The sequence below is a fragment of the Mandrillus leucophaeus genome, unplaced genomic scaffold, assembly GCF_000951045.1.
Source record: "Mandrillus leucophaeus isolate KB7577 unplaced genomic scaffold, Mleu.le_1.0 Scaffold564, whole genome shotgun sequence".
NCBI classification, from domain to species: domain Eukaryota; kingdom Metazoa; phylum Chordata; class Mammalia; order Primates; family Cercopithecidae; genus Mandrillus; species Mandrillus leucophaeus.
In genome coordinates, this window is record NW_012106075.1 from 721,279 (window position 1) to 731,806 (window position 10,528).

General features: G+C 42.0%; 1 protein-coding gene across 2 annotated transcripts in view; it reads right to left on the minus strand.

Moving 5' to 3' along the window:
* Positions 1-10,528, minus strand: part of ULK2 (unc-51 like autophagy activating kinase 2) — a 123,570-nt gene that overhangs the window by 55,731 nt on the left and 57,311 nt on the right. For both annotated transcript variants that reach the window (XM_011998258.1, XM_011998259.1), the window contains exons 10-11: positions 6,030-6,077; positions 5,280-5,368 (exon numbers count right to left, since the gene is read on the minus strand). In XM_011998258.1, the coding sequence (XP_011853648.1) occupies positions 5,280-5,368; positions 6,030-6,077 (137 nt within the window). The remainder of the gene's footprint in view (positions 1-5,279; positions 5,369-6,029; positions 6,078-10,528) is intronic.

Genomic DNA, 10,528 nt, shown 5'->3' on the forward strand with positions numbered 1-10,528 from the left:
TTTTTGAGACGGAGTCTCACTCTATCACCAGGCTGGAGTGCAGTGGGGTGATCTCAGCTCACTGCAACCTCCGCCTCCCAGGTTCAACCGATTCTCCTGCCTCAGCCTTCCGAGTAGCTGGAACTACAGGCGCACCCCACCACGCCCAGCTTAATTTTTGTATTTTTAGTAGAAATGGGGTTTCACCATGTTGGCCAGAATGGTCTCAATCTCTTGACCTCGTGATCCACCAGCCTAGGCCTCCCAAAGTGCTGGGATTACAGGTGTGAGCCACCGGCCTGGCTCACTACAACTTTTGAGAATGCAGCTGAAATTTATTTGCTTGACCTCCAAATACTCCCAGGCCTCTGTCTACCTCTCTAGCTGTCTTTCCCCTTCACCCATCAACAATGCTCTCTACATCCACCAAACTGATCTACTGAGTGCAGCCTTGTCCTTTCTGCAATGATGGAAAAGGCCTATATTTGAGATATGCACCATGGGAGCCACCAACTAGCTAAGGCTACTAAGCACTTGAAATGTGGCTGGTGTGAATAAGAAAGTGAATTTTAAAATTCACTTAATTTTAACAAATGTAAATGTAAATGGCCATGGACAGCTAGAGAGTTCCTTCAGTGGCTCATGCTTTTATGACTTCATGTACGGAAATTCTTCTGCTTACAATATCATTCTTTCACTAATTGATCTAGCAAACTTTCTTCAAAACTCAGCTCAAACAATCCCCTCTTCTGAGTAGCCTTCCTAAATCTTTAGCCTAATTTTGATGTTCCCCAATCATATTACCACAGGCAATGAAGATACATATACACATGCTTCTGGCAATGATTGAGCTACCTACCTCTTCTCCATACAATTAAATTAAAACCCCCTTAATGTCAGGGACCTGGTCATCTCATTCATTAGTATAAACCAGAACATCACACAAAGTAGGTAATCAATAAATGTTATAAAATGAATAAATAGGCTGGGCGAGGTGGCTCACAACTATAATCCTAGCACTCTGGGAGGCCGAGGCAGGCGGATCACCTGAAGTCAGGAGTTCGAGACCAGCCTGGCCAACATGGCGAAACCCTATCTCTACTAAAAAAATACAAAAATTACCTGGAAGTGGTGGCGCATGCCTGTAATCTCAGCTACTCAGGAGACTGAGACAGGCGAATTGCTTGAACCCGGGAGGCGGAGGTTGCAGTGAGCTGAGATCACGCCACTGCGCTCCAGCCTGGGTGACAGAGTGAGACTCTGTCTCAAATAAATAAATAAATAAATATTCAAGATTTACCATCTAAATAGCATTTAATCTCCAGTCAGTATCATAATTAAAAGAGTGATTTGGAGATTTTATTGTTTATAATTTTTTGTTTTGGGGGGGCCTAGAATTTTTCTGGAATAAAATAGCAGCTAGATATTTACATGAGAATGTAAAAACGACAATGCTATATCGCATGCCTGTGTATCTCAAGCCTCTGTATGAGTCTACACCAGTCCTAGAAAGAAGGAAAGGGATGCATATATGAAATCATCTTATTTTTGACACATTATGTTAAATATAAGGTCTATAAAACCACACCATTTTCCAATCCCAGTAACTGGAAACTAGATACAAAGATTTGTACTTTCCTTTTTTCCCATTTTCTACTTTATTTCCATTTTTTAAAAAGGCTTCCTAAAATAGTGTTTATTGGTTGGTTGGTTGGTTGGTTTTTGAGACAGGGTCTCTCTGTCAGAGGCTCAAGCACCCAGCTAATTTTTAATTTTTTTGTAGAGATGGGATTTCACCATGTTGCCCAAGCTGGTCTCAAGCAATCCTCCCACCTTGGCCTTCCAAAGTGCTAGGATTACAGGTGTGAGCAAGCGCACCCAGCTGACCTTATCTGTCTTTTTTTTGCTTTTTTTTTTTTTTTTTTTGAGACGAAGTCACAAAGTCTCACTCTGCAGTGGCACAATTTCAGCTCACTGCAACCTCCGCCTACTCGGTTCAAGCGATTCTCCCACCTCAGCCTCCCAAGTAGTTGGGATTACAGGCACGTACCACCACACCTGGCTAATTTTTGTATTTTTAGTAGAGACAAATTTTCACCGCGTTGGCCAGGCAGGTCCCAAACTCCTGATCTCAAGCGATTTACTCACCTCGGCCTCCGAAAGTGCTGGATTACAGGCATAAGCCACTGAGCCCGGCCCAACCTTATGTTTTAAAGAACTCTAATGAGTAAGACATAAAAAGGATATGTTCATGCCAGTGACTTATTTTATTGTTTTTTTTTTTTTTTGAGATGGAGTCTCACTGTTACCCAGGCTGCAGTGCAGTGGTGTGATCTCGGCTCACTGCAGCCTCTGCCTCCTGGGTTCAAGTGATTCTACTGCCTCAGCCTCCTGAGTATCTGGGATTACAGGTGCATGCCGCCATGCCTGGCTAATTTTTGCATTTGAAAAAACACCGAGACAGGGTTTTGGCATGTTGGCCAGGCTGGTCTCAAACTCCTGACCTCAAGTGGTCCACCCGCCTCAGACTCCCAAAGTGCTGGAATTATAGGCATGAACCACCACACCCGGCCATTTTACTGTTTTTCGTTTGGTTTGTTTTTTTTATTGAGACAGAGTCTTGCTCTGTTGCCCAGGCTGGAGTGCAGTGGCGCAATCTTGGCTCACCGCAACCTCCACCTCCCAGGTTCAAGCAATTCTCCTGCCTCAGTCTCCTGAGTAGCTGGGACTACAGGTGCGTGCCACCACGCTTGGCTAATTTTTTGTGTTTTTAGTAGAGACGGGGTTTCACTATGTTAGCCAGGATGGTCCTGATCTCCTGACCCAGCCACTTCAGCCTCCCAAAGTGTTGGGATACAAGGCGTCGAGTCACCACGGCCCAATGGTTTTTTTTTTTTTTTTTTTTTTAGTAGAGGCAGGTTCTTACTATATTGCCCAGGCTGGCCTTGAACTCCTGGGATCAAGCAATCCTCCCATTTCAGCCTCCCTTACAGCTGAGTCTACACTCATGCCCAGGCACACCTGGCTTTTTTTTTATTTTTATTTTTTTTAGTAGTGATGGCTAGTCTTGAACTCCTGGAATCAAACAGTCTTCCTGCCTCAGTAAAAATAGGTTTGTCCACCAGAGTTTCTAACACCTAAAAAAGTCCTTCTCTTTCTCCTGCCCCTCTTCACTCCTCCAGTTAGTTCTACATTCAGCTACTCCTTGGCAGCCCTAACCTGGCTGCTATTTTGTTCTCTTTCAACCAACAAAAACCCCACAATGCTCTCTCCAGTCAAAGAAAATTTCCAGTTCAACATCCTCCCTGCTGGCCTCTCATCCCTCAGTCACACTATCATCCCACAGGCTCCTTTATGTTTGCTCTCCCAAAATTAGACTCTTCCCTGTTGTTCTTTTCTCTAGCACAAGCTTTGCTTTTCATATTACATTGTGTCAAATATATGGTTCATAATAATGGCCACAATTTATTGAGAATTTGCCATGGCTAGGCACTTCCCACACATTACCACCAGGACCCTGCAAGCAAAGGTTAATCAAGCCTATGGTCCAGATGAGGACACCATGGCCCACCTCTCTAACTGACCGGCCCAAAGTCACTGACTGGGCAAGCAGCAGGGCTAGGATTGGTGCCAGCATGCCTGGCTCTTAATTTTTTTAGTTCACCAGAACATAAGTCTTATTAACATAATCTGCTTTATCTACTTGGTATGAATTTGCAGGGCTGCATAAGAAACATTTATTGCCAGTTTTGAGACTTGTCTGTTTGCAACAGGCTACATCTGCATCTGCTTTACCTAACAGTTGCCACCTCCTGCATTATATACTATGTGTCAGACCCTGCATGCAGTAAGTGTTTGTACTCACTTATCCCTGAAGAACCCTACAAGGTAGGTAAATTACACTCACTTGATATACAAAAAAAAGGTGCCCTAGTTAGTATAAGGTAAGGCACATGGAGGCTGCAAGTTTCATCCACTTAAACCTCTGAGTTGCCTCACTTTTATGGCTCCCTAACCTTTGTGCCAGAGGCATTCAAGAAATTGATGTCTGGGGCCGGGTGCCGTGGCTCACACTTTGGGAGGCCAAGGTGGGCAGATCACTGGAAGTCAGGAGTTTGAGACCAGCCTGGCCAACATAGTGAAACCCCATCTCTACTAAAGATATAAAAAAGGTTGGGCGCGGTGGCTCACGCCTGTAATCCCAGTACTTTAGGAGGCCGAGGCGAGTAGATCACAAGGTCAGGAGTTCAACACCAGCCTGGCCAAGATAGTGAAACCCTGTCTCTACTAAAAATACAAAAATTAGCCGGGTGTGGTGGCACGTGCCTGTAATCCCTGCTACTCAGGAGACTGAGGCAGAGAACTGCTTGACCCCGGGAGGTGGAGGCTGCAGTAAGCCGAGATCGCGCCACTGCATTCCAGCCTGGGCAACAGGGCGAGACTCTGTCTCAAAAAAAAAAAAAAAAAAGGAAAAGATACAAAAAATTAGCTGGGTGTGGTGGTATGCACCCATAGTCCCTGCTACTTGGGAGGCTGAGGCTACAGAATCGCTTAAACCCAGGAGGCGGAGGTTGCAGTGAGCCAAGATGGAGCCACTACATTCCAGCCTGGGTGACAGAGCGAGACTCCATCTCAAAAAAAAAAAGGAAAAAAAAAAAAAAACCTAAGAGGAGAGCTAGGAAAAACCCTGGGAGAGGGGAGGAGGAAGAAGTGACAAGAGTGACCAGAAGGCCTCAGGATTAGGAAGAAGTACTGAAATGGGAAGGAACACAGCCATGAAGAAAATGCCTTGGGAGCTTCAGCAAAAGGAAGAGGTTTGAGTAGAAGCCACCTTAAAGCGCCAAAAATCATGATTAAGAGAATCTTAAGTCAGTGAAATCTGGCTCAGAGGTGACTCCTCCATCAGTAGAAATTCCACATACAAAAAAAATCCAAGCTCATGTCTATAGCATTCAGATAAAATAAATATTTATTGCCTATCCACCTGTAATGGGTACTCTTTGTAAGTATCATCACCAAAACACCATAGGGTATAAAAAGGTGATATTACTGTACTCACTGTTCAGAGGAAAATGGCCCAGAGAGGTGATATTTCTTTCTGAAGCTTACACAGTAACATATGGGCAGAGGTCCAAATACAGGTCCATTTGACCCAACTATAATGTTCTTTCTCCCAAACCTCAACTGCATTAGTAAACATTACACATAAAAAGAATATCTACAGTGTATGTTCATGCTCCATTGAGAACAGATGTAATAGTACTAACTCTGAAACTATTTTTAATAAAACCAGAACTTACTGGTGGAGAAGCAAAACGACAAGATGGAGAGCTGCCACAGGAGCTTCCAGAGACAGAACCAGAATACATGGGCACTGGAACTGGGCAAGCTAGAGGAAGAAACACAAATGAACTACATCATTTTGTAGTGCAGTCACATGACCTGTATAATAGAAACACCTGCCAAAACCACTACACCTTTGTGTTTCCTGAAAATTTGCATTCACCTATTTATTACCACATCTGCTGATGAAACTAAAAATGCAGCAATTACTAAAACTATTTCAACTTTGTTTCAGAAGGAAAAATAGAACCGTTATTCAACAAACACAATCGTAGGTATCTAAGAAAATCAGGCCAGGCACAGGGGTTCACTCCTATAATCCCAAAACTTTGGGAGGCTGAGGCGGGAGGATCACTTGAGGTCAGGAGTTTGAGACCAGCCTGGCCAACATGGTGAAACCTCGTCTCTACTAAAAATACAAAAATTACCCAGGTGTGGTGGTACCCGCCTGTAATCCCAGTTACTCTGGAGGCTGAGGCAGGAGAATCACTTGAAACCAGGAGGCAGAGTTTGCAAGCCGGGGCCACCGCTGCGCTCACGGAAAATAGTGATTTCTTAAAAAAAAAAAAAAAAAAAAAAAAAAAAAAAGTAAATTCAATGAAATTTTAAGAGGCACAATAAAAGATCAATTTTGTAATAAAAATAATTAATTTTTCCTAAAGCTTGCATTCATTCTTCAAGTGAAAATACAAAAAATGGGTACTCACATTTTTTTACTGGAACTTGCTCAAGAAAAGGATGGCTAAAAAATGCTTCTGTAACAAGAAATGAGAATGTAACCTTTAAAGAGACATTGACTAAAATATCAACCAGGTTATTTTTCTCAACGTATTCAACACAACGTCTTTGAGATCAGAATTTAACTTCTTTATATAGCCTCCATTTCCTTTAAATGTAAAAGCATATTTTTTATAAATCCTCTATAAAAATTATTTTTATAATCATATAAAATAATGAATCAACAAATTTTAAGTAATTATGCATTTTCAAAACATCTGTCACCAACACAACATACTCTGATGCTACTTACACAGACATGTTCTCTAACATATGCCACCCCCCAGTGGACAGCTCCACAGGAGAACTGTGATCTCCAGGCCCGTGTAGAACCCATGTGAACTACAGCTGTTAATTGTCCTAAGAGGAAATTGAGGCAGCTGATTTATACAATAAACTATCCTTCGCCCCTAGATGTACTCCTAATGCTGGTTTCACATTAAAAAGAGAAAAAACTGGCCGGGCATGGTGGCTCAGCCAGCACTTCGGGAGGCTGAGGCGGGCAGATCACCTAAGGTCAGGCGATTGAGACCATCCTGGCTAACACGGTGAAATCCCGTCTCTACTAAAAATACAAAAAATTAGCCGGGCGTGGTGGCGGGCGCCTGTAGTCCCAGCTGCTTGGGAGGCCGAGGCAGGAGAATGGCATGAATCCTGGAAGCGGAGCCTGCAGTGAGCCAAGATCGCGCCACTGCACTCCAGCCTGGGCGAGAGTGAGACTCCGTCTCAAAAAAAACAAAACAAACAAAAAAAAAACTACAAAAATAATACATTCAATAGTTGTTTCACTATTGACAATAATTCTCATGGTTCAGAGCAACTCTCAGCTTAACTTCTCCCTAATAGGTATAAATATTTCCAACTACATGAACTTAATCTTTATTCCAACTTTACAAAACATTAAGAAAATAGGTATTCAGACCATTTCAAATATTTTCCCTGACATGGAAACAACTACAGCTATCCTCTACTGAGTATTCGACATTCACTAAGACAATGAACTAGGTGCTTCACAAACCTTATCTGAGGAAATATATCCTCCTATCATGGGTAAGAAAATTAAAAGCACACAAAGACCATGTTTCTTGTCCAATGTCAAAGAGTTAGTAAGGTGAGGGACTAGAATTCAAATTCCAGTCCATCTTATTTAAATAACAATGTGGATTTCCATATTATACTATACATTAGCAAACCAAAATCCTGGAGTATATTTCCACAAATCTCTGTTAGTATCACAACTATTACTACAGGAAAAGTTACTTTTTTCCCTAAAAGCTACAAGATCAGGGTTAATTTGCTAAGTATTTTCATTAAACATGTCTTAATGATTTCTCTGGTCTGACATTTTCAAGTATTGCTGTTTTTACCTAAGATAAGAATTAGGTTGGGCCGGGTGTGGTGGCTCACGCCTATAATCTCAGCACTTTGGGAGGCGGAGGTGGGCGGATCAGCTGAGGTCGGGAGTTTGAGACCAGCCTGACCAACCTGGAGAAACCCCGACTCTACTAAAAATACAAAATTAGTGGGCATGGTGGCAAATGCCTGTAATCCCAGCTACTCAGGAGGCTGAGGCAGGGGAATTGCTTGAACCTGGGAGGCAGAGGTTGCGGTGAGCCAAGATCCTGCCACTGCACTACAGCTTAGGCAACAAGGGAGAAACTCCGTCTCAAAAAAAAAAGAGGCAACGTCCAAAAACTCTAAGACCAACTGATGAGACCCACACAGAGATAGAGAATCAAACTTTTAAAAGACAGAGAGAATCTTGGAAACAGCAAGAGAGAAGCAACTTGTAATGTACAGGGATCCTTAATAAGAATATCACCCAATTTCCCATCAGAAATCTTGAGGCCAGAAGGCAGTGGGATATTATCTAAAGTGCTGAAAGAAAAAAAAAAAAGTAAACTGAGAATTCTACATTCCACAAAACTGTCCTTCAAAACTCAGGAAGAAATTAAAATATCTCCAGAAAAACAAAAGCAGAGGGAATTCATTACTGTAACAAGACCTCCCCTAAAAGAAATGTTAAAGAGAATACTTCAGGTTGAAATGAAAAGAGCTAGACAGTAAAGAAAAGCCACATGAAGACATAAAGATCTCTGGAAAAGATAAATGTCAACGGCAATTTAAAATCCAATAGTACTGTAATTTTGGTTTGTAACTTTACTTTTCACTTTCTACAGAGTTCAAAAGACAAATGCATTAAAATTATTATAAAGACATAATTTGTGATATCAACTTAAAGGGGGGACAGACCAATACAGAAGTAGTTTTTGTATGCAACTAGAGTTAAGTTAATATGAATTCAGTAACTTTAGATGTTACATGTAATCCCCAGGTAACCACAAGGAAAAATATACACAAAAGGAAATGAGAAGGGAATCAAAACACATCACTATTAAAAAAAATCAAACAACACGAGAGCAGTAATGGAATAAATGTGGGACAAAAAAGCTGTAAGACATAAAAATAGTGAAATGGCAAAAATCTTTCCTTATCAGTAATTACTTTAAATGTAAATAGATCTCCCTAGGCAGAGATTGGCAAAGTAGATTAAAAGGAAATAATCCAACTATAAACTGTCTGTAAACAGAGACTCCCTTTAGGCCATGTGAGGTGGCTCACGCCTCTAATTCCAAGCGGATTGCTTAAGCTCAGGAATTCAAGACCAGTCTGGGCAACATGGTGAAACCAAAAATACAAAAAACTTAGCCAGGCATGGTGCTGCACATCTGTGGAACCAGTTGAAGTGAGAGGATAGCTTGAATTTGGGACACCGAGGTTGCAGTGAGCTGAGATTGTGCCACTGAACTCCAGCTTGGGTGAAAGAGTGAGACTCCGTCTCAAGAAAAAAAGAAAAAAAAAGAAAAAGAAAAAGAGACTCGCTTTAAATTTAAAGACACAAACATATTGAAAGCAAAATAATGGAAAAAGCTCTTCCAAGCAAAAGAGAAGTGCAAGGTTGGCTATCAGACAAAATAGAATTTGAATTGAAAACTTATAAAACACAAAAAGTACATTAAATAAGGCCAGGTACAGTGGCTTAAGCCTGTAATCCTAGCACTTTGGGAGGCTGGAGGCGGGTGGTTTGAGCTCAAGAGTTCAAGATCAGCCTGGGAAACATGGTGAAACCCCTCTCTACAAAAAAATACAAAAATTAGCCAGGTATCGCGGCTTGCACCTCTAGTCCCAGCTACTTGGGGGTCAGACGTGAGAGGATCGCTTGAGCCCAGGAGCAGAGGTTGCAGTGAGCCAAGATTGCACCACTGCGCTCCAGCCTAGGTGACAGAATAAGACCCTGACTCAAGGGGAAAAAAAAAAAAAAAAAGAGCTGGGCGCGGTAGCTCATGCCTGTAATCCCAGCACTTTGGGAGGCTGAGGAGGGCAGATCACAAGGTCAGGAGTTCAAGACCAGCCTGACCAATATGGTGAAAACCCGTCTATACTAAAAATACAAAAATTAGCTGGGCGTGGTGGCAGGCACCTATAGTCCCAGCTACTCGGGAGGCTGAGGCAGGAGACTTGCTTGAACCTGGGAGGTGGAGGTTGTTGCAACGAGCCGAGATCACATCACTGCACTCCAGCCTGGGCGACGGAGACTCCGTCTCAAAAAAAAAAAAAAGACATTAAATAATGATAGAAGGGTCAATTAACCAAGAAAATTTAAGATTTATAAACATCAGAGCCCCAAAATACATGAAGCAAACATTGACAACTGAAGTGACAAGGAGATTTGTATAACAATAGTTGCAGACTTCAATAATGGATAGGATAGCCAGATACAGCATCAATAAGGAAATGGAGGCACTTAACAATGCTATAAACTAACTGGACCTAACAGACACACACAAAGTACTCTAGTCTCCGAGAGCAGAGCATATACTTTTCTCAAGTGCACGTGAGACATTCTCCAAAACAGACCACACCTTAGGCCACAAAACAAGTCTTAATAAATTTTTTTTTTTAATCAGAGACAATGTTGCGCTCTGTTTCTCAGGCTGGAATGCAGGGGTGCAATTAGCTCATTGCAGCATCAAACTCCTGGGCTGAAGCAATCCCTCTTACCTCAGGCTCCCAAGAAGCTGGAACCAAAGGTGCACACCACTACACCCAGCTAATTTTTAAAATTTTTTGTAGAGACAGGTTCTCACTATGTTGCCCTGGCTAATCTAAACTCCTGGCCTCACGCAGTCTTCCTTCTTCAGCCTCTCAAAGCACTAAGGTTACAGATATGAGCCACCATGCCTGGCCCATACATTTTAAAAGACTGTAATCATGGAGATTGATTATCTTTTCCAATCACAATGGAATAAAAGTAGATATCGAGGGCTGGGCGCAGTGGTTCATTCCTGTCCTTTTGAGATTCTGTTTAAAAAAAAAAAAGAAACTAGAAATCAATAACAGAGGAAATAACGGGAAAACCCACAATATG